Raw genomic sequence first — 23835 nt, 5'->3', positions numbered from 1 at the left:
ACAAGGTAATCCACTCAGCCAGCCTTCCACTCTCTCCTTCATGTTGCTAAGTGCCAGATCTGCCCAGAATAAAGCCAAGCTTATTCAAGATCAAATTCTGGATGAAGGGGCAGATCTGGCTTCTACCACTGAAACCTGGGTGTGTGCTGTGGTGTGTGTGTGGAACCTGTCCTTAATATGTCCATCTGGTTACTCTATCTAGCATCAGGGGAGACTGAACAGATGGGGGAAATAGACAAAAACACCTTAGAGGCTGGTGATTCTGGACATGAAGGCTAGATGTGGGATGTTGTTGGTTTACCATATAAACTATCACTCTCCTTTCGGAAGTTGATGAACCTCCTCTTGGTGATGCTGTTGAGGTTTCCCAGACTCTTTCTTTCTTTCTTTCTTTCTTTCTTACTTACTTACTTACTTACTTACTTACTTACTTACTTACTTACTTACTTACTTACTTACTTACTTACTTACTTACTTACTTACTTACTTACTTACTTACTTACTTACTTACTTACTTACTTACTTACTTACTTACTTACTTACTTACTTACTTACTTACTTACTTACTTACTTACTTATTTAAACCATTTTTATCCTGACTTTCTCCTTTAAAAAGGAGGTCACTGGATGGTACACCACAGCAACCTGGGCAGCTGACACAATCACACTCAAATGCCCTCTCCACTGCCGAGCCCATCATAGTACTGTACTCTCAAGAACTGTGGGCGATGAAGCCAAATAGCATTTGGAGACATGTCCCAATGTTATCCAAATTAATAGCCACAAAAATTGTTTCCAATGCCTGTTCAATAGCATTGAAAGCTGCTTGAAGATTCTTCTACACTGACCAGATAAGTGAGGTGCAAAATCATAAAGTGGAGTTATTCTGCATTGTTTAAAATTTATCCTCGGTTGGTTATGATGGACTTTCTAGTAGTATCACCTGTGACCAGTTTGCAACATTAAAAAAACCAAAAAGTAAACAAAGCGGAGGCCATCTGCCAGGACTTGGACTGCCACATTTTAGCAATAGATCACGTTGAGATGTCCACTGCACTGATTTGTTCAGTTATATTACATCAATTTCAGCCTGTTCTATCTTCTGAGGTTGACAAGATGCTTGATCACTCTAGGGCCATCACAACGTCCCTAGATCCTTGCCTGCCTTTTAAAAGCTGCCAGGCCAATAGTGATGGAATGCACCATTTTATCATCAATGCATCTCTCCTTGAGGGTTGGATTCCCTGAACCCTCAAGGAGACACTTATTAAGCCCATCTAGAAAAACAAACAACTTTACAGCAGATGATTGTATCGTATTATCACCAATCTTCCTTTCTTCCAGCAAGCTAGTAGAGACAGACATGGTGGTGCTGCAGGTTAAACTGCAGAAGCCTTTGTGCTGCAAGGTTCGAAGACCAGCAGTTGTAAGATCAAATCCACATGACGGAGTGAGCTCCGTCACTTGTCCCAGCTTTTGCCAACCTAGTAGTTCAAAAGCATGTAAAAATGTGAGTAGGTAAATAGGTACCACTACGGTGGGAAGGTAATGGCATTCCGTGTCTAGTTGTGCTGGCCATGTGACCACAGAAACTGTCTATGGAAAAAATGCTGGCTCCATGGCTTGGAAACAGGGATGAGCACTGCCCCCTATAGTCAGATATCTGCAACTCCAGGTTAATAAAGAGCTGAACTGAAGGTCAGGGGGCTGCTCATAAATCTCCAGCAACTGTTCCATAGGATCCTGTAATAGCAGCTGCTTTTCCTCATCTGTAGAGACAGATAAATGAATTAATATAGACAGTGCCATTGGCTCTTGATAGAAATGTTGGAATCTGGTTCTTGTATTGTCCATTTTAGCAGCAAGGAGAAATGCAAACGAGTATGGGTCTTCTTTGAGAGTCGTCTGTAAAGGAATATTCATTAGGCTTGCATCTGGTTGTGGAACATCATGAAAAGGAAAAAAGTCTGTATCCCTCATATGGACAGAGAAAGTAATATTATATGTAGGAAAAACAGGAGGAAGAGTGTAAAGGACAGTGTCTGCACAATAATTTTGCTGTGAGGTTATTTCTGGTAGTTCGATATGAGTGTCCGCGGTTAAAAGAAACTTTGAGATTAGAGCAAGAGTTGCCAAGGTTAGAGAATGCTGAAGGTACAAGTTAGGTTTGAGATGAGATAAGCAGTGGCTCTGGAAATCTGTGAATTGTCTGATACAATGGCATACTTTTGGCAGAATGCCTGGAATCACTCCCAGAGGCTGGTAAATAGTTTTTTCAGAAGTGTTAAAAAATCGAGGCACTGTGCCAGGACAGTTGTCTTGAGACTGTTCCTTCTGTGTAAGATAACAAGCTTTGCAGAGTTAAGAACAGGAATGCAGGTTTCTATGAGATTTTTGAGCTTGCATTGAATTTGTGTATGGGATTTCTTAGAGTCCCATCATGCTGAGATACTCAGGAAACTGGTGCCCCTGGCCTACAGCAAACAGGGGTTGTAATTCATGTTTTTGGTAAGGGCTCATGAATGCAGGAACCCAAGTCAAATTGTCAAGCAATGCAAGTTGTGATGGAGTTTGTAGCTCTGGTAAAAACATGGAATGTGTAGTGTCCATAATGTTGTCCAAAGAGAAATCTTTAGGTGGTGTCTGTACCTGCTCTGGAGGCATGCAGAAATCTTGTTTTTGAAAGCAAGTAGTCAGAAGCTGAGAACGAGAAGCAGAGAAAAGTGAATGTGTCTGTAACATACAGCCCTGCTCTCACTTGTCCATCACAGCTGGGCAGTGGAACATCAGCCAATGAGGGGGACGGAGGGTGGTGCAGAAGGGGGAGGAGCTGAAATATAAAAGGGGGTGTGTGAGGTGTGAGAGGGAGATGGAGAGATTGATAGATTGAGAGATTGAGAGTTAGTGATTAGCATGAGAGTTAGTGATTAGCATTTTAAAAGGAGAAAACATGTCTGTTAAGGGAATTGGAGAAGAAGCTGTCATTTTGCCTGTGGCTGAGATACCCATTCGATATCAGGGATGGGAAGGACAGTGGAACATTGGAATTTCTTCACAGTTGCCAGCAGCGGTTTTGATTGGAAGTGACCTCTCTGAGCATGTAAAGAGGGTTATATTTCTAACACATTCCCGACAAGAGAAAGCAGGGACAGCTGAGGAAGGGAATGAAAGTCATAAGATGGGAATGCCTGACAATATTGACACAGCCGAGATAATTCAACTTAATATTCTCCAAAGCAATATGTTCACTCAGGAACAAAAAGCAGATTCCACACTGAAATGCTGCTTTGAGAATGTTTCTGAAGTAAAGTTAACCCCTGAAAGACCTGAAAGGTTCCGCATTAAACAGGGCTTATTGTACAGAGAGTCTCTGGTGAACCCCAAGAAAGGAGGGGCAAATATGGCAAATATGTGGGATCAAACATCTAAATACTTCCCCATATCACCCACAAACTAACGGCCTTATAGAGAAGTTTAATGGTACTCTGATGCGCATGATTAGGGCCTATTCTGCTGAGAATCCTTACAATTGGGATCAGAAATTACAACTTCTGTTATATGCGTATAGGTCTGTACCCCAAGACAGTACAGGATTTAGTCCTTTTGAGTTGCTGTTTGGGAGAAAAGTGAGAGGACCTCTTGACTTAGAGAAAGTTGACAGAAAATACAAGAATCTGAACCTGAGAATGTAATATCATATTTAGTCAACCTAATGAACACTCTGAAAAGAAATTTAGAGCTGGCTGCTGAGAATTTACAAGGGCAGAAAAATAAGCGAAAGCCAGAGAAAGAAGTTTTAATCCTGGAGAGGAGGTGCTTGTGCTAAGACCTCTCAAAGGGAACAAATTACAACTAAATTGGGCAGGACCATTCAGAATTATTGCCAAAATGAACGAAATTAATTATATAATTAAGGAAGATGGAGAACCAGGCAGGAGGGTGGTCCATGTAAATATGATCAAACCATATTATAGGGAAGAGAACAGAGTGCTGTTTGCCATGAAGGAAGCTGACAATGAGAAACATGAGTTACCCTATTGGGAAGGGAGGGGGAAAGCAAGATATAACCATGAAGATGTCAAGATTAGCCCTTTACTTTCCCATGAGCAACAAAGTGAATTGAGGACCTTGGTTACAAAGTACCAACAGGTTTTCTCAAGCAAACCTGGGTTAGCCAAGGGAGTGGTGCACAAGATTGATACAGGAGATGCACCCCCACAAGCAGTTACTCCATATAGAGTTACTGGACCATATGTTGATAAGGTGTGCAAGGAGCTAGATGATATGTTGAAAGAAAACATCGTTGTTCCTTCATCCAGCCCTTGGTCTGCTCCTATTGTTTTGCTGTGCCAGAGTGACGATGGCGGAGATCTTCATCCAGTGGCGTACCTAAGCAAGAAGCTGCAGGGAGGTGAGAGATACCTGTCCACCATCGAAAAAGAGTGTCTTGCTATCGTGCATCTGGTTCAGAAACTTAAGCCATATATTTGGGGAAGACATTTTGTCTTGTGTACTGACCATTCCCCACTACTGTGGTTAAGGACTATCAAAGCCAACAACAGCAAGCTGATGAGATGGGCTTTGATCCTGCAGGACTTTGATTTTGAGGTTCGAGTAATTAAAGGGACTCAGAACAGTGCTGCAGATGCCCTCTCTAGAAGACCAGAAGACTAAAGAAGGAAAGAATGGACTCTTAGAATGGTGAAAGTAATAAAAGTTTGATGTACATGTACCCATTGATAAATGTTATTTGTTATGTAAGCAACAGTAATTGTATGTAAGTCTTTTTAAATGTTATAGTTTATTATTAAGTATATGCCTGAATGAACATTGGAAGTGGTAAAGTATGGCAACTAGAGTGTAAGATTGAAATGGAAAATGCAGGTAAGATGATTAATTAATGTTTATGTAAATGTTTGTTAAATGTAATGGTGTTATTGGGATAATGTAATGTTGTTTTGCTCCTCGTTGTTCATGAGAGGAAAGCACTTTAGCTTTTCCCCCATGAAACAACTTGTTAAGGGGGGAGGTATTGTAACATACAGCCCTGCTCTCACCTGTCCGTCACAGCTGGGCAGTGGAACATCAGCCAATGAGGGGACAGAGGGTGGTGCAGAAGGGGGGAGGAGCTGAAATATAAAAGGGGGTGTGTGAGGTGTGAGAGGGAGATGGAGAGATTGATAGATTGATAGATTGAGAGTTAGTGATTAGCATGTTAGTAGGCCTGTGAGCCAAATAGTCAGTGAGGAAAAGTCTGTGTGTGCTATAGTGAATGAGAAACCGTGAATTACAACTTGATTAACTACCTGTGATCTACCCATTTTCTTTTGTTAAATCAATAAACAAGTTTTGTTTTGGAAGAAACACTTGTCCTTTTTAAATATTGATTATAATTGGTGGCAGCAGTTGAAGAGGAAGAGTAGTGAGCACTCCTGGAGGCCTGAGTGGATAGAGGCTTCAGAGTGGCCCGCTACAGTGTCACTAAAGTTTAATCTATGGAATGAGAGACAAGGAGTTCACGGTTTTCCAGACAGATTTGGTCTGTGGTCAGATTCACATAACCAGGAGACATGGAAAGGTGTGGAACACCAGCATACTTTTGAGAAAAGGAAACGTACACAGGGAGTGTAAAATCAGATTTTTTCCTGACTTGTGATGCCATTGGTAAGGCAAAAAAACAGTCTTGCAGAAACAGTCTTGCAAAAAACAGTCTTGTGTGGAAGGAGGTCTGAATAAGACCAAGCAGATTTTGAAGCATCCTTAGGTAGAATGCAGTTGACAGCTTTGCTGTCATGTACTGGCTGAGTAGTAGAGGCCAGTCTGCTTTGTGCATGATATGTGCATCATCTGCCAAATCTTTAGGTGTGTTTTCAAGAACTGCTTTGAAGTTCTGATCAGGAAGAGGAAATATACTTTCAACCTCATTGATTGTAGCATCAACAAAAGTAGTTGCTGCAGAAGCTGTGTTGAATTTTTGAAATTTGGAAACGTTACTCTCTTTACTGAAATTCCCATGATTTTGTTCTCTTTTGGTTGAAACTTCAGGAAATATATTAGTGAAATTTTGAGCGCTGTTAGAAAATTGTTGTGACTTCAGCTTGCCAGGGAGTAGGGGAAGGGCTGCGAGGAGAGTAGCAAGTGTCTTATCTTGGTCAGAAAGGAGTGAAATGGGAGGGGTAAGAGCAGCAGCAGCAGGAGGGGGTGTAGGAACACAGAGCTGTATTAGCATCTGCGTCAGAAGGCAGAAGAGAGGGGGCTTTGTAGTGATCACCAAATAATTAGGATAGCAAAGAGTCTCTTAGAAATAGAGGTTAAAGAAGTCAGCCACACACACAGGGATGTCTGCCAGGCGAATAATGCCGAATGGGTTCCCAATGAATTCTCCCAATGCATTCGGCCCTGCCCCCAGGAGGACTGTCCTTTTATTAACATTACAAGCTCACAGATAGTGGACAGTATGCAGATAGGTTACAGAGTTCAGATAGGATAATGGTTACATCATGCCATTATAATTGGCCTAGGAAAAGGCAATTAAGCAAGCTCTCTATCACCTATGAGAAAGAGGAAGAATGGTGGTAACTCCTCCTCTCAGAAGCAGCTATGACATGATCCAGGAGAGTTTTCTCTACACTGAAGAATCAACCAACAGCTTAGCAACTTTGGGGAGAAGCGTTCCCCCACAGTGGTTCTAAGTTATAAAGCCCTAAATAGTTTGGGGCCTCAGTATCTGGCAGTACATCTACTTCCAATTGGATCTGCCCATCCTATACGAATATCCCAAACAAGCCATTTGGGGATGCTAACCCTGAGAGAGGTCAGAGGGAGAAGATGAGAAACTAGGCCTTCCCAGAGGTTGTTCCTTGGTTGTGGAATGAACTCCCTCCTGCAATTTGTCTGGCCCCTTTGCTGGCAATTTTTAAAAAGTAATTTAAACCCCTCTTATTCAGGCAAGCATTCCAAAATGTTATTCCTGCAGAGTCAGCTGAGTTTAGTTAGCCTAATATGATCAAGTATGTCATTTTAAATGCTTATTTATGTATATGTATGTTTATGCTTTTGATCATATTGTTTATTTTTATTTTATTATTCTTATTTTCTGTTTTGTTAAATTAGTATTTTAATTACATTGTTGCTATGCTTGTTGTAAACCTCCCAGAGTGGGCCTCAGCCAGATGGGTGGTATCAAAATGAAATGAAACAAAGAAACAAAAAAATCCTATGGAAAGCATTTGGACGAAATAGGGTGCCTGAATAACGAAGTTGGAAATAAGCTAAGTTTTAAATGAGAGGGGTATGGGAAATGAAGGGGGTCAGATCACCTAGTAAGAGTACAAATAAGTAGCCAATATTTGAGTAGAGGGCTGAAGGGGGAGCTAAATCACAGAATGAACTCTCTTGCTAATGAGGTTAAAATAATACAAAGGGTTCTTTCTACTGTATTCAAAGTAGGAGGAACCACAAGAGAATGTAGGTCTGTTGCATGAAATCTTAACAAGTGACATAGGAAAGGCTGAACTGTTCAACACCTGCTTTGCCTCCATCTTCCCCCTTCCCCAAAAGGAAACACTGCAAGCAAAAGAGGCAGTGAGAGGGTTTCTGTCCATGATAAGTGGGTGTAATCAGGTTCACATTGATAACATGTGAAAAGAAAAGAAACAAACAAACATGACAAACATGGGAAAACAAATGAAGGCTATTAACTCAAAAGTACATTATAGTTCAAAAGGTTCCCTATTATATTCTGGTGACCAAGCATTGTCAGGTGAAGCTACTGTCAGAAGGATTTGTTGCTGTTGAAAGTCAGAGTCAAAGAATGTTCACCAGTAATTCTTCACATCTTGGAGGGAAGTGACAAGTTTGGTGCCACAAAGCTTTGTACTGGCCTAGATGCTTATTGATGTTTTCAAAAATGCACGAGAGCTTTCCAATAAAATGAACATGTAAGTCTCACTGCTTTGGAGTGCAAAATCTTTTAGAATCTACATTGCTTCATGAGTCTATAAAATGACAACATAATCCATAGCTTTCCAAATAGAAATCCCCAGTAAAACATCTGCATTGGAATAAAATATTCCTTTTGAAGATATGCATAGCTTAGTAAAAATATTAAACCAGAACTTCATTTATGTTGCAGAAATATTTCACAAATGCTATATGACACTAGTTCTCCAGAACTATCTTGCAATAATAGCTGTTCTTGTTGATTTTTATGTAGAAATGATGAAATGTGTGAGCAAATATGCACTTCATGTGTGAAAGTCTAATATGTCAGATAGAAAGGTTCTAGCCTAGTCTTTCACTAGATATGTGAATTATCTGGAATAGATGCTGATCCTTCTCACTGACTGAATATTGAGCAAACCTAGTGATTCTTTAAAGAGATATTTTAAAATATTATTTTACACATAGGAGTAGTATTCTTCATTGATTAACTTGTTTGAACTTTTGTCTCATATCTAGCTAGCCAGTAGGATGTTAGTTGTTGCTGAGAGATGTGCTGAGTTAGGATATTTGGAATCCCAGTGTGGTATAGTAGGTAGAGAGATGGATTGGATGCAGGAGAACAGAGTTCAAATCCACACTTGGCCATGGAAACTCACTGAAGGAGTGGAACTGGTAGAATGTCTCACTTACCTTGAACACCTTATTAGGGTTGCTATGTCAATTCTGACTTGGCATCACAGAACACACACAAAGGAATTGCATGAGAGGTGGTCAAATTTGTTGGGCTGCAACTCCCAGTATTTCTACCCATGGCTTAGGACTGATAGGAGCTGCAGGTCAACAAATTTGCCCAACTATGATTTACACAGAGAAAGGAGTCAGAGAGAAATTTAGCTCACCGACTTTCCAATCACTGTCTTAACTTTCTCAATTCAATCTCCTAACTCTCTCTCTTCAATTCCCTATCTCCACCTCTCTTCTCTAACTGTCCTCTAACTGTCTCTCTAACTGTCTAACCCTGTCTAACTGTAACTTTTGGTTCTGCCCCTCCTGTCCTCTCATAGGCTCCTGCCCTTGAGCTCCCCATGATGGACAGGCGTGATGCGGGGCATTCCACCACAGTTATGTTTAACATTAAAAATGGTGTTTGTGACAGCTTTTTCTTTTCCACCCTCTTTTACAACACAATTTCTTGCAGCCCACATGCAGAACTAATAGTGTGAATCAGAGCACCAGTGGAGGGAATACAGTGGTGCCTCGCTTAACGAGCGCACCGTAGAACGACGAATCCGCATAGCGAGGGGGGGTTTTCGATCGCAACTGCAATCGCAAAGCGATGGCCCCAATGGGTGAAACTCGCATAGCGAAGGTCAGTAAGCGTTTCGCTTACCGACCTTCGCTTTGCGACCCGCGGATAAGCTGTTCAGTGGCTCCAAAATGGCTGCCGGAAGCCCCGAAATGGCCGCGCGTGGCATTTTCGCACCCTCGGTAAGCGAGGGGAGGGCGTGAAAATGGCTGCCGGCCATAGGAAAACATTGCTGAACAGTGAGTTTTCGGCCCATTTGGAACGCATTAAACATCGTTAAACATGGGTTTTCTTGTTTCATTAAACATGGGTTTTCTTGATCCGTTCAGTGATGTTTTCACATAGCGAGGGTTAGTTAATCCGGAACGGATTAACCTCGCTATGCGAGGCACCACTGTATGTGCTTAACTGCCACTGTCTGCAGAAGTTGTAACAGTGTTGCTATGATCTGGGAAATCCCAGGGTGCTCACCTAAATCACCCATGAACAGACTGAGAAGTTACGATGGGATGAAAGATTGTGATCAGCTCTATATGTTAGTTATAGTTCTAAAACCAAACCTGCATGTGCTTATGAATTTTTGGAGAAATGTTTTTTTTTTCTAGCTGCCCCCTTCTTTGATTATTATTCAAGCAATTTTAAATGTTTAAAGGTGAAAATACCAACAATTGCAGAGGAAATCTGAAACAGCTCTAACTGCAGGACATTTTCTGTTATCTTTTTAGCTAAATGCCACAAGGGCCTATGTGCTGAATAAATTTGCTTATGAGGTTAAACATTCCCTTTCAATATACTTCAGGAAGATCTTCCTTTAGGCCTTAATTCAAAGTGTACTGAAGCCTGTGGATGGACTCCTGTTGACTTCAATTGACATTAGATCAATCCTTGGATGCTAAAATGTGAGTGCTGCAGGACTCAAAAGGAATAGTAATGTGCCAGCTGCAGGGGTGCCATAATGAGGAACCTTGCTGGAAGACAGCACATGCAGGGGAGTAGAATTTGAGACACCCATTTTATTACATACTCAAAACTATACCCTCCAACACACACATGAGGAAGATGTTCTTGGGAATGAGAAATAGCAAAACTCCTTATATTGCTATCTTTATGAGAGAAGAACATATGTATTCTTCAAATGGGTCTGAGTGCTTAAGATACCCAGCAATCCTAATCCAAGATTCAGCAGTACCTTTACTGGATCACTAAAAAGTTGCAAGTAAGATGAGCTTTTGAGCTCTCTGGAGTTTTTATCAGAGGTAACAAAAGTGTTATGGAGAGGTCAGACTAGATTTTTGTCTGCAGAGGGGCAAGGAATTGCCAACTGATACCTTTATTACCTTTGTCTGATGGGAAATCTAAACTCAGTTTTGCTTTGTTGGCAGTCTCCTTTCTTGAACTACGGCATTGCTACTGGCTCAGTCTTGAACTACCTGCTTTCATACTACATTTTATACTACATTTGTCTGATGAAGAATTCTGAAGAACTTGACAGCTTGTCTTCTAAATTTTAGTGATCCAGTAAGGATATTGCTCAGTTTTTGACTTTGTTGCTGTTATTGGATCACATAGCTATTTCTTTTCCTTTTTTCCCCCTTTTTTAAAATTTCCTTAAGAAACACAATTCCAGAAATGTGTTGGGGGCAAGGCACTAAACAGTTTTATTAATCTTACTGAACCACCCCTCACTGCAGAATCACTTTGCATTTCACTTTTGTTGGAATCTGGTTACAGCCTTAGGCTGTGAAGACCCTCTTGAGGAATTCCACTTATCTCATAGAAACTTTTGGCATCCCTTGACACCCACCAGACATTTCATTTAAATATGAGCCGCCTATTCACATGGAATTTTTAATTGGGAAGAATTCCTGTGACAGTTTCTGCAAAAGAAAATTAAGACTATGGAGAAGAAGCTGAAGGGAGGTGAACCTAATGCTCAGGAACTTCTTTTCTATAGGACAATCCTACTCTGGTGGGGAAGTTTGCCTTCAAACTGTCAGAGCCAATCACATGTGATTTTTCCACCAGAAGAACATTCTGGTGATTGGGAAGGCGCATGTAATCGTTCCATATCTTGGCAATATTCAAGTATGCTGAATTTCATTATGGGGAGCTAGTTACATAGTACAGTGGTGTCTCACTTAACGGGCGCTCCGTTTTGCGACGAAACCGCATTGCGATGAACTTTTTGCAATCGCAAAAGCGATCACAAAAACAATGTTCCCTATGGGGGAATTTCGCTTTGCGATGATCGGTTCCCTGCTTCGGGAACCGATCATTGCAAAGCAATGATTTTTTTAACAGCTGATCGGCGGTTTCAAAATGGCCACCGGGTAAACAAAATGGCCACCTGCTGTTTTCTGGGATGGATTCCTCGCTGCACAGGCAGCGAAAACGGCCACCCTATGGAGGATCTTCGCTGAACAATGAGTTTCAAGCCCATTAATCTGGTTGTAATGTATTTCTATGGGCTTTTAAAAATCACATTCTACAGCAATTTCACTGGAACAAATTAACGTCGCAATGCGAGGCACCACTGTATATGAATGTAATATGTGTACATGAGAGATAAAGAAGATTCAGCCTTGTCATTTAGAAGCATGGAAAGCATCGCATTACTTCCATTGGTTTGGTTGCTACAAATAAATTTGCTTCTCTAGATGCTAAAAAGAACCCCTGGGAATTCTCTGAGAGGCTGTGGATACCATTCAATCAAAAAAGGAAATCAGTTATTGTGGCATTCGCTCCTCGTACACCTGCCTGACTCCTCAAACCCAGAGCACACAAAGGCAAATCTATACTCCTTTTCACCCGCTGCCACCAGTTGATCACTAAATCAACATTAATTATGGAAGGATGAAGATGCGGTCCAAACTTCACTGTCTTTTAAATAAAAGTTGTTTATTGATTACAGATGTTTGATTATTAAGCATAGGTAACTTCTACAGGTGTATTGATCATCAATCTCAACCTTCTATTGGTTATCAAGTTCTTATTCACTCTTAACTCTAATCACACCTCAGGTCTCCCAGATTCCACACTCTCACACACACTCTGACTGACTGACTCCACCTCTTTATTACATATCTCTCGGCTCCGCCTCTTAGCAACAGTAGCCTGCAACATTAATATTCATGACTACTTAACATAACAAGGGTGAACACTACAGTTACATTCCATGGATATGCATTTAGGAAGAAAATATATGGAATTAGAAGGAGACTTTGTTCCATGTCTAATATGGTGACCTTTTCTCTTGAGTTTATTGTCTTATCAAGGTTTTTAATAAACATGAGATTAGAATTGTCCATGCTCTCTTTTGTTTTGCCTGAATACCATATGTTATAAATGGGCAATTCACATTTTGGCATTTATTTATGAACTTATTCCTACCCTTGAGTGTACAGTTCATAAGATAATGGATGGATGGATAGGGAAAGCCAGCTTTCCAAGGCAAGGACTTTTCTACACGAGATTTATTAGTGCAAACATTTTTTTGTGGAGAGTTTCACTTTAAAGCAGGTCACACATAGTAAACTTCCTTTCACATACTTGAACAGTGCTAAATGAGCCGATTGCTGCAGGCAGATTTGTGCAGGCAGATTTAGTTTTATTTACCCACTTATAATGTTTCAGGAAAAAAATGTTCATTTGACAAGCAAGACAGTGGGAACAGGAATTGCAATCTCAGATGCCATGTCATCTGCATATTGGTGGAACTTTGCAGCTAAGAGTTTGACTGATGAGTCAGAAGATCCCGAGTTCAAATCTTATCTCAGTTATTAATGCAATAAGTAGCCTAAGAGAAGCAACTGCATCATCATTTGAAAAATGGAAATTCTAACACAGGTTCTGCTTTACAAAGTAGCTTGTGAATTACTATGAAGACTTGAAGTGCACCATATGTTAAGGTGGTTTTAATAAAGAATTTTAAAAAACTTGGAGAATATAATATGATACCAATAACTTGTAAACTGCAGAAAGGGAATATGTAGTTCTCCAGATATGATTGGACTGCAATTTCTATTATGATTATCTGTGCTGGTCAGGTCTGAGAGAAGTTGGAATGCAATACATCTGGAAATCCAGTAGGTCTGGTTCAAAATGACAAGAGCATGCAGATTTGCACACAAGAGCTTTTTTGTTTTTCTCAAAAAACAAAACAAAACTCAAAAAATCGAATTGAATTGTTACGTTTCTGCTGATCTGAGGCAAAACATTTCAGGGTGGGGCAGCACTCAAAGGGCAGTTCTCCCTAAATTTACCTCAAATGGTTGAAACAGCAGCTTACCCTTCTATTAAGTTAACTTCTTGTTAATAGCCTTAAGGACATTAAGAGTTTTCAGGCTTACTGGGTTAAGGGTAATGGATGAAAAAAAGAGAATGGTAGTGAGCAGAAGAGGGTTTCCTATAAGCCTTCTTTACTGCTGCCATTGGTGTTGTCAATATTCAGGCTGCCCTTTACTTTATAAAGCTAGGCATCCTTTTTACTGCTAGTAACACAGGCACAATATTGTGCAGCAATATTCAGTCATTTCTTGGCTTTTTGAATCATGGATATAGAAGCACAATATCCCACATTCATAAACTGGATTTGCAAGAATTTAATCTTTTTCCTGTGTGTTGTTGCAAGACCAATGATTTGGGATGGCCATTAAAAAAATATCTCTGATGCTTTGTAAAAAAATCCATGCAATAAAGGATTACCAGTCATTGTTTGTTTAATTTACATTATTTGCATTAAAAATTACTTATGCAAATTTTCTTATATTGTTCAAGATCCTATTGGTGTAACTTTGTGCTGGCATAAGGTGGATCGCGTGCTGGAAACATTTAATTTAAATACATGAAAAGTTTCCCCCTTCAGGTTCCGAGATTCACTACGACTCCCTTTTGCCCTGGGAAGCCTTTGGGAGCCCTGGGACACTGGTGGAGGAAAACTTTTAATAGTAAAAAAGAGAGAAAATCACCTCTGGATTCCCATCACCAGGACATTCTGAAGCCTTTTGCATGGTAAAAGGGAATCCAAGGAACCATCAGAAAATGAAGAGGGAACATAGCTTTCCAGGAGTTTAAATTAAAGATTTTCAGTGTCTAATCTGGGTTACAGCAGTGTGAGGTTATGTAACAGGATTTTGACAATTGTATGAAAATTTAAGCAGTCTAAGGGCGATACATGCTCACTTTTAGAGCTTGCAAAGTCACACCTGAATCTGTGTCCCACTTATGTGCCAAATATTGTTCTTTTTAAAAGGCTCTTTTCACCCTTTCTAATGACCATTTTGGTTTTTTAAGAAATTACAAATTTGGAGGTCTGATGGGAGGTCAAAACATGTCAAAATTTCCTCTCATAGCCCTTAATAGATTTTTGACCTATTTAAAACAACAACTAAAAACATAAAAATGATTGGGAGTCTAGTTGGTTTCAAAGTTGCAGGACGGTGTCCCAGGGTTTCAGGAGGCTAACAAGCAGCCCATGCACTACACTTTTGCCACCCCTGCTCCAGGAGCAAGACTCAGCATCTATTCAGAAGCGTTCAAGAGAATACAGAGTAACATTACACAACTATAGAAATCTGACACCACTTTTAATTAACAAAGATGTTACATCACATGGAATCTTGAAATTTCTAATTAATTGAGGTACATAGAATCATCTGTTAGAATGGTCTAGTGCATTCCCACAACTACAGTACTAAATCATGGCAATTAAAGTTGCATCACAGTGCAATACAATAAATGTGTAAATGATATCATTATCATTATCATCATTTTAGAACTACAGAGCTGGAAGAGACCCTATGGATTGGTCTAAAGACTGCAGCAATAAACTGTACTGCACTGTACTAGAAATTTAAAAAATCCTCTATGAATCATCAAGTCCAGCCCCTGTCAAGGAGGCATAGTGGGAAATTGAATTCCCAACCTTTAGTCAGATACCTAAATCACTGAGCTATCCAACAGTTCAGACATACCATATGATTAGCACATTCTTCAGATAGGGAGAAGATATTTTGATTGAAGACAGATCTAGCCTCTGCAATATTGTCCCACATTTAGAGTATGACTATACTAAGTATATTTCCTCTACTGTTCAAGGAGGATAACATCTCTGCAGGGTCATCGCATTAAGAATGGATGAAGTACCAGATGATTGTAGGAGAGCTAACATTATCCCAATCTTCAAAAAAGGCAAAAAGGAGGAACTGGGGAACTACAAACTGGTCAACTTGACATCAATCCCAGGGAAAATTCTGGAACAGATCATAAAGTGGTCATTGTGCAAGCACTTAGAAAACAATGCAGTAATAACTAGAAGCCAACATAGATACGGCATGAACAAATCCTGCCAGACTAATTTTATCTCATTTTCTGATCAGATAACCTCCCTGGTAGACAGTGCTGTAGATGTAATATATCTTGACTTCAGCAAAGCTTTTGATAAAGTGCCCCACATATTCTGATTAACTAGCTAACAAGCAGTGGGCTGGATAGAACAATTGTCAGGTGGATACACAGTTGGTTACAGAATTGTACTCAGATAGAGCTTATCAATCACTCCTTCTCAAAGTGGGAAAAGGTAACAAGTGGGGTATCCCAAGGATCTCTCCTGGGCCCTGTGCTCTTCAACATTTTTATTAATGACCTGGATGAGGGAGTGTCGGGAATACTTACCGAATTTGCACATGACACAAAATTGGGTAGACTACTGTAGCTAATACCTTGGAAGACAGGTATAAAATTCAAAAAGATCTTGATAGGCTTAAGCAATGGGATGAAAACAACAGAATGAATTTTAACAAACGTAAGTGCAAGGTTCTCCACATTTGCAAGAGTGGGGATAGTTGGCTCAGTAACACTACATGTGTGAAGGATTTTGGAATTGTGGTAGATCAAAAGCTGAATGTGAACCAACAGTGTGATTTGGCTGCTATTTTAGACTAACATAAGTATAGTCTCCAAATTCTGTAAGGTTCCCCTCTATTCAGCACTGGTTAGGCCTCATGTGGTGTACTTTGTCCAGTTCTGGATACCACACTTGAAGAAGGATGCCAACAAACTGAAAGAAGTTCAAAGGAAGGCAATAAGAATCATCAGGGGATTGGAAACCAAGCCTTATGAGGAAAGACTGAAAGAACTGGAGGTACAAGAGCAACAAGGGAAGGCAGAAGAGGAGAATGCCAAGAAGAGATCAAACACTGTGGAGGAAGCACCATGGAAAAGAGGCACAGTTAGGAGCAAAAGAAGGAGAAGACTATCTTCACCAGTGGAACTGCGAAACTGTTTTCAGCTTCTTGATGAGGAATCTGGCAAGCAACAAGCAGACAAAATCCAAGAGAAGATCTCGCAGGAGTGCAAAATGCCACATGCAGGGGAGTGGTATCAGGAGACAGGTATCTAGTTTTCTCATATGCTCCCAGAGACATCTGTTGGGGCCACTGTGAGATACAGGTAGCTGGACTAGATGGGCCCTTGGCCTGATCCAGCAGGGCTCTTCTTATGTTCTTATGTAGGAACTGAAAGTCACCCAAGCAGAGGAATTGAACCCCCTCCTTATAAAAAGAAGATGACAAGAGTAGTTATAATAGGAGACTCCCTACTGTGTGGGATGGAAACTGAAGTATTCAGGAAGATCCATGGACCTGCCAGGTATGCTGTCTCCCTGGAGCACAGCTTAGGGATGTGGCAGAAGGATTGTCAGCACTCATAAAACCCACAGATACATATCCCTTTCTGCTGATCCATGTGGGAACAAACAACACAGCTAAGAGCATCTTTGCAAAGATCACATTAGACTTCAAAGCTCTCTGAAGGAAACTTAAAAATCTTGGGGGCCTGATAGTTTTCTCATCCATTCCTACCGAAGAGGAATAGAAAGGGAAAGGGAAATACTCTGGTTGAATGACTGGCTATGAAGGTGGTGTCGACATGAGGGATTTGATTTTTGGGATCATGCTTCCTAGAAGATAGACTGCTAGCAAGAGATGGCTTCCACCCCACAAGGACTGGGAAGAATGTGTTTGGCCACAGCATGAAGAGCTTCACCAGGAGGGCTTTAAAGTAAACTGGAAGGGCAAGGGAAATACAAGCGTAGAGGCAAAGATAGATGAAGCCTTGCACACAATAAGAGGAATGGACTGAGCAGTTCTAATGGAGATAAATAATGATATTAACATTAATAAGGATATTCATTAAAATGTACAAAGTAAAGCAGGCTACCAATGACACAATCTTCAGTATCTATACACGAATGCCAGAAGTATGGGAAACAAACAAAAAGAACTTAGGAAATCTTTTGCTTATCTCTCATTTTGTTTGATATTGCCTGTTTTAATTCTTGTTTTATATTGCTCGAACTATAAGCCGCCCAGAGTAGATTCGATTAGAATCTAGATAGGAGGGGTAAAAGCTGAATAAATAAAATAAATAAATAGTTCAGGAGGATAAATATGACCTTATAGGAATAACTGAAATTTGGTGGGATGACTCCCATGATTGGAATACAGCAATTGAAGGACATAAATTGTTAAAAAAACACACAAACCAACCAACCAGAAAGAATAGAAGGGGAAGTGGAATTGCAGTATAGGCAGGCCCTTTCCAACTTCATTTTTCTATGATTCTATGAATTGGTTACGTTTAACCTTGGGAAAAGAAGACTGAGTGGAGATATGAAAGCACTTTTCAAATAAAATAAAACATAGTCATACAGAGGAAGGGGCAAGATCTACTGTATTCTTAATCATCCCAGAGTGCAGGGTATGAAACAATGGGCTCAAGTCACAGGAAGCCAGATTTTGGTTGAATATCAGAAAAAACTTCACATCTGTTAGAGCAGTGTGACAATGTAATCAATTACTTTGGGAGGTGGTGAGTGCTCCAATGCTGGAGGCATTCAAGACAAAATCAGTCAACCATCTGTCAGATCTTTGACCTGGATTCCTGCATTGAGCAGGGGATTGGACTCAGATGCCCATTCCAATTCAATTATTCTATGGGTGGCATTTCAAAGTCCCTCTAGGCATCTGCAGATGGAGTTCATCCAATACAGTCTTCTCTGCAGCACATGTAATAATACATGGGGTGTTTCTTCAGGTGCTCTGTTCCTGCTAGAGCTTGTGAGATGCTCACAGCTGGCCAATGGGGAAAGAATTTACTTCCCAGGTGCTATACTCCTGTTGCCAGGGTTTTTGGAACAAGAAGGTGCATGAGTTGCAAATGTTGGTGCTACACTCCCAACCTTGTTTCAAGTGGTGTTATGGAACCAATGCTAGTGGACTGAAAAGTCAGAGCAAGGGGAACAGACTGGGAATAGTGTTAGGTATCATGTTGAACAGCATAATTCCTTTTTTATAGACCTCTGCAGTTTCAAAAACAGGCTAGCTTTTGAATCTTGTAAATTTCTTCACTGGGGTATTGTAGAGCTTGTGGAGAAAGAGAGAGAAAGAGAGAGAGAAACAGAAGTCCACAAATTTATCTTGGGCAGATGTTGAAACCAAGGCTCTCTTGTTTAGACAGAACATTCCAAAATGGAGCCTGCAGATTTTCAGACTCAGATTAGAAGATTAAATTTAGGAATATAAAATTCACTGCCTTTCTTCTCCTCTTTAGAATCTATGGTGTAGGTAAATAATTGCCAATCAGTCAGCAGTGTTCATATCTCCCTTATATCAAAGAAAATAACTTTTGTTTTGCTGGAAAAAGAGGCACACAGAAACATGACAATCGGCATGTCAGAAACACTGGAAATAAAATTTACTTTACCCACAAAGCAAAGATAGAGTAAAATTGCAGCCAAATTATGAATATTATCTAGTGACTAGAAGAAGATATGTTCCTCTTCAGTTCAGTGCAGTCTTTCTTGAGTGATGATCAATCACATTGTTCTGACTGTAGATACTCTGCTGTATCTTTCACAGTCCAACAAAAGGGGGCCATGTGGTCCTTCTGCAAAATCCAGAAACAGAGATAGATAGGTAATAGATGATTATACCACTAAAATCTAAAAAAAGACTAGTTTTCAAGTCCTGCAGGAATTTTCATCAGGTTGGCACTGCAGAGTTTGGGAAGAGGTAAAAGAGAAGGGTCTCCCTTGCCAGATTTGAGGCCAGGCATTTTCATTTAAAATATTTTTTTTTTAAAAAAAAATTGAGGCTATAAGCTTTTGAAATCAGCTTGAGGTAGGAGATTTCAACTCATGGGAAACTTTCATTATCTTTCTTCAGCTACATAGAGAGAGGTCTGCATTTGAAACAGTTTTATTTTGCATTCTTCTATTAAATTATAACCAGGACAAAAGTGTTTCCAGAGTTCATATTACATTTATTACATACTTGAAATATATGTAACTTTGTTAGAGATGACCCCAACAATTCATATTTGCTTGGCAACCATTTTATTTATGTTTCCTTTTAGGGGCCGATATTATCAGTTTTGATGGCCAGGGTGTGCTGGCATATAGATTTGCACACAAGAAGAAAACAATGAGAACACTGAAAGATGTCATCGCACTGAAATTTAAAACCTCTGAAAGCGAAGGTGTAATTTTCCATGGAGAAGGCCTGCAAGGAGACTACATCACCCTGGAACTGAAAAAGGCCAAGTTGGTTCTTAGTTTAAATTTAGGTATGATTTGATATAGTCTTTAAATCAGTCCATGGTTTGCATAATGCTGATTGATGCAACTGCCCACTTTTCCCTTTCCCTTATTTTTATGTTTTCTATTCTTCAACAGTCTCTACAAGAAACAAGTCATATTTTGTGTGCAGTGAGCATTGTCTTACACATAGATTGAATGGATTGTTTTTAAAAGTTTTTAATCTGGTAATGGGATCAACTGTATTGTGGCAATCTTTTACCCCCAAGATTTTAAACACTATGGGACCAGAAAAGAAAGAGATGCATATGCTTGATTATGACTACAGATTATCACTGTTTATCCTCAGACTCTGAATCTGAAAGCATATTCATATTCCACCACCTATAGTTAAGTATGGGACTACAGTTCTTGGTATTGTCCTTTCTCTCATGGTGTTCCCAGCTGGTCCCATTACCCTCCCCTGTATTGAAGCCATGAAATCTGAAGTAGGAAGGCTGCCAATATACGTATACCCTCCACATGGTTGAGAACCCTGAAGGGAGCCAACACAATCAGACTAGTGTTCCTATTTCAAATGTTTTAACAGTAACACATGGAGGGCAGCAGGAAAGAGCAACAGAAGTTGTAAACATTAGGGATAAGACTTCCACATTTTAAGGTCTCCCACTCCCATAAGTTGGTGAACCCTCTCCTCCAGGATGAATTATGGGAGTGAAGATCCTCAAACTGGGAAGAGGTAGAGCAGCCTTCTCACCTCTTTGGTTGTTGCCATGATGTTTCTCAGTCAATTAGAAAGAAAAGTGCTCCTCTACAATGTGGGAGTTATAAGAATTCCCTGCAACTCACAAAGGTGCATGAGAGGATGGGTTCTGTGAGGAAGCTGCCTCCATTGGAACCCACCAATTATAAGTGGTGGGCACACCTTTAGAAGTCACAGGGAATCCTTGCAAATCCCACATTGCAGCAGGAGTGTTTTCTTTCCATTCAAGGGAGAAGCAGCACAGGAATGGCAAAGAGGTAAAAGGGCTTCTCTGCCTCCTGCCCATCTCTAGAAAGCAGTGAAGAGGGCAAGCTTGTTTTTTGCAGTTCAAGAGCATAGGCGCGGAAGTAATGGATTCAAGATACAGGAAAAAAATTATTGGCCTATTGCTAAGCAGGCCCTGGCCCCCTTCCCAAAACAGCAGACGCACACCATAACTGGAGTAGAAAGGCCCACGTCTTTATTAATTACAGCAGCAGATAATCTGGCAAGCATTGGGTTGGATCTCGCTCAAGGGGGCGGGTGGGCTGAATGCCACCTGATTTTACCCATCATCTTCACAAGACTCTTCCTGTGAGACCACTTGGAATGGAAGATTTCATGGAGCTACACAGACGTATGCCACGGGCAGGAGTAGCTGTTCTACCCAAGCTGGGACAGCTGAGCCCCACCTCCCAGTTCCCGTTTAGGGATTCCATACCATCCATGACCTGCAGGCCCCTGCCCGCTGTCCCATGATCATTGTGATCCATCCCAATGCCCAAAACCTGCTAGACAACTGCTGCTGCAATAAACCCCTTAAGGTCTTTGTGACATTGTGCAACTGCACTTTGTGACCCTGATTTGATGAGTGCTCGCCATCTGGATGGAATAAAGTGTCCAATTTACTGTATGTGAGATGTCTGCGTGCTTGATCCAGCTTCCTCCCCAGGCCAAAACAATTAAACCACCTCCCTGGTCACTTTCTGCTGGGCAATGTCCATCCTCCTACAATCTCTAGCTCCCTTCTATATCCACCTCTCAAGGAAATAAGACCACATTATATGAACCCCTCCCAAAGGTAAAGAGCAGTTTCCTGTCTGGATATGCCAATAGAAGTGGACATAGCACAGATGGCTTAATGGGGGTAGTAGCAGCTTAAAAATGCCTGCACTGGTGCTTGGTTCCTTACTGCCACTCTCCTGCCATGGGAGGTAGCCCTGCTCCCCTGGCACCTCCCTCCTAATGGATGGAGTTTTGGAGGGGGGCCTAGAGGGCAACTGAGGGAGGTGATGCCAGGTCATACCAAGAGTTGATGTGGGCTGAAACAGCTGTCGCAGTCATGATCATATTTACATCAAGGGTGTGCACATTTCCCAGCATTGTATTCCCAATAAATGCATTTGGAATGCTTCCTGCACCCCCAATGCAAGACTTTAGCTCCTTCACTTTTCCCTTTAATATGCAGCCCAGCTAGTCACAAGGTGTTGTTGATGAGGTCCCAACATGCTGTAGCACTTTTTGGAAGCTCTCAGTCTGAAGGCCTCATCATATGCTATAGTACCCCCATCCCCTGCCAACTTCCTGGGCCTTAGAACATTTCAATATTGGTTATTAGCGTGCCAGGCTCTTTCAGGGTACATAGTCTGTACAACACCCATGAACTCCATGCAGCCATCTAGCCAGTTGTTGAATGTTTTGTCCATCTCCCTCCTGGGTTTCATGCCTGCCTTGTCCCTAGCCCTAGTATGGCCTGTCCTAAAAGCCAGGTTTCCTAAGAAACTGCTTTTACACGAGACCGAGAGGGTCCAGAATGATCAGCTCCTTTAGACATCTTCCTCTGCGAATCTTGTAACTGCACTCCTCATATGGAACTCCTTTGGTATTTGTAATGAACTACTAATGATCCTCGCTCTGGCTCCACTCTGCAGTAAAGTACTGTGTTCTATTGCTTCCAAAACCTCTTTTGTCCTAAAAGCCAGGTTTCCTAAGAAACTGCTTTTACACGAGACAGAGAGGGTCCAGAATGATCAGCTCCTTTACCAGGCAAAACCAGGTCCATTAATTTTACCCTAGGGCAGCTGAACACTCTTTCGCCCAAGTCTGACCCGATTTAAGAAAGAACAAAAGCACTTACAGGAGTTCTAGGGAATATAATCTTCCTAGAACTCTTTAATATGTAGGACCCAAATGGTAGCATTAAGTAAATGTGGCTGTATTGAGCACATCAATCTAAATAAGCCAATTGACTATTGTAGCTTATGGTCTATCCAAGAAGCCAACTTCCAGACATTTAGCATTTTTATAATTTTATTAGAAAAATATAAAGAATAGAAAGAAATGTGTTTAAGAAAGCAGAAAAAGACATATTTCCATAATCAATTATTTCCAACCCCAGCCATCACCAAAAGACAGAATTCCTCTATTAAAAACTCAAATAACAAACCACTAACTATTATAATTAGAGGAAGGCTAACCTTCTCTCCAATTCCAGTAAAACTACATTTTCAAACAAAACTGTAGATTCTATTAGGTAGAAGTCAGTCTTGCTGTCCTTTCCAAGAATAAAGTTCTTCTGACGTCCATCTTCTAACTCTCTCCGTGCTGGAAAACCTCCTCTCCTCTCATGTTGGAATCCTCTTTTCTTCTCCTTCCCATAAATCTTAAATAAAAAGTTATGTCCTTGCTCCTTCTGGGCTAAGATAGTTGCTTGGTTACAAGATAAAGGTCACCTTGAGCTGCACAGAGTTTGCACAGAGTTTGCAAACTGCAAAAGTAACCGTCCTTGGAAATTTTACCTCTCTAACTCACAACCAGAAATCAAAAGGATTTTTCCAGAGTAACTTTGTACCTATAAAGTAAATCACTATTTAACTTTCATAAACAAGTTCATCACATGGCCTTCCTCCCCTTCTGGTTTGAGGAGGGGAAAATGTCCACATAGTAGTCCTCCAGTCATGCCATACTTTGCAGGACAGATGAATGCCAGGTGGGTCCTCATCATCCTTGAAGTATGGGGCAGAGCCTACTGAAGTTGCCTGCACAGCATCCCACACCTCACAAATTCCAGTTGGGCTGTCCTCCATTTGTGAGCTGCCCACCGCAGTATTCCTGGTACCTAAGCTGGCCCCTGGTCTTCCTGTGTTTGGCCTCTGCTCTCTCCTCCTGAGCCAGACTGCTGAACTGTTGGGTGATCTAGGCAACTAGATGGGTCAAACTTTGTAGAACTTCTGTGTGGCCCCCTCCCTG

General features: G+C 40.9%; 1 protein-coding gene across 3 annotated transcripts in view; it reads left to right on the top strand.

Moving 5' to 3' along the window:
• Nucleotides 1–23835, top strand: part of CNTNAP2 (contactin associated protein 2) — a 2051986-nt gene that overhangs the window by 1090954 nt on the left and 937197 nt on the right. For all 3 annotated transcript variants that reach the window (XM_073002555.2, XM_078377431.1, XM_078377432.1), the window contains exon 5: nucleotides 19664–19873. In XM_073002555.2, the coding sequence (XP_072858656.2) occupies nucleotides 19664–19873 (210 nt within the window). The remainder of the gene's footprint in view (nucleotides 1–19663; nucleotides 19874–23835) is intronic.

This window comes from Pogona vitticeps, chromosome 6, assembly GCF_051106095.1.
Source record: "Pogona vitticeps strain Pit_001003342236 chromosome 6, PviZW2.1, whole genome shotgun sequence".
NCBI classification, from domain to species: domain Eukaryota; kingdom Metazoa; phylum Chordata; class Lepidosauria; order Squamata; family Agamidae; genus Pogona; species Pogona vitticeps.
The sequence above is the reverse complement of the archived record's forward strand: the minus strand, read 5'-3'. Positions and strand labels throughout refer to the sequence as shown.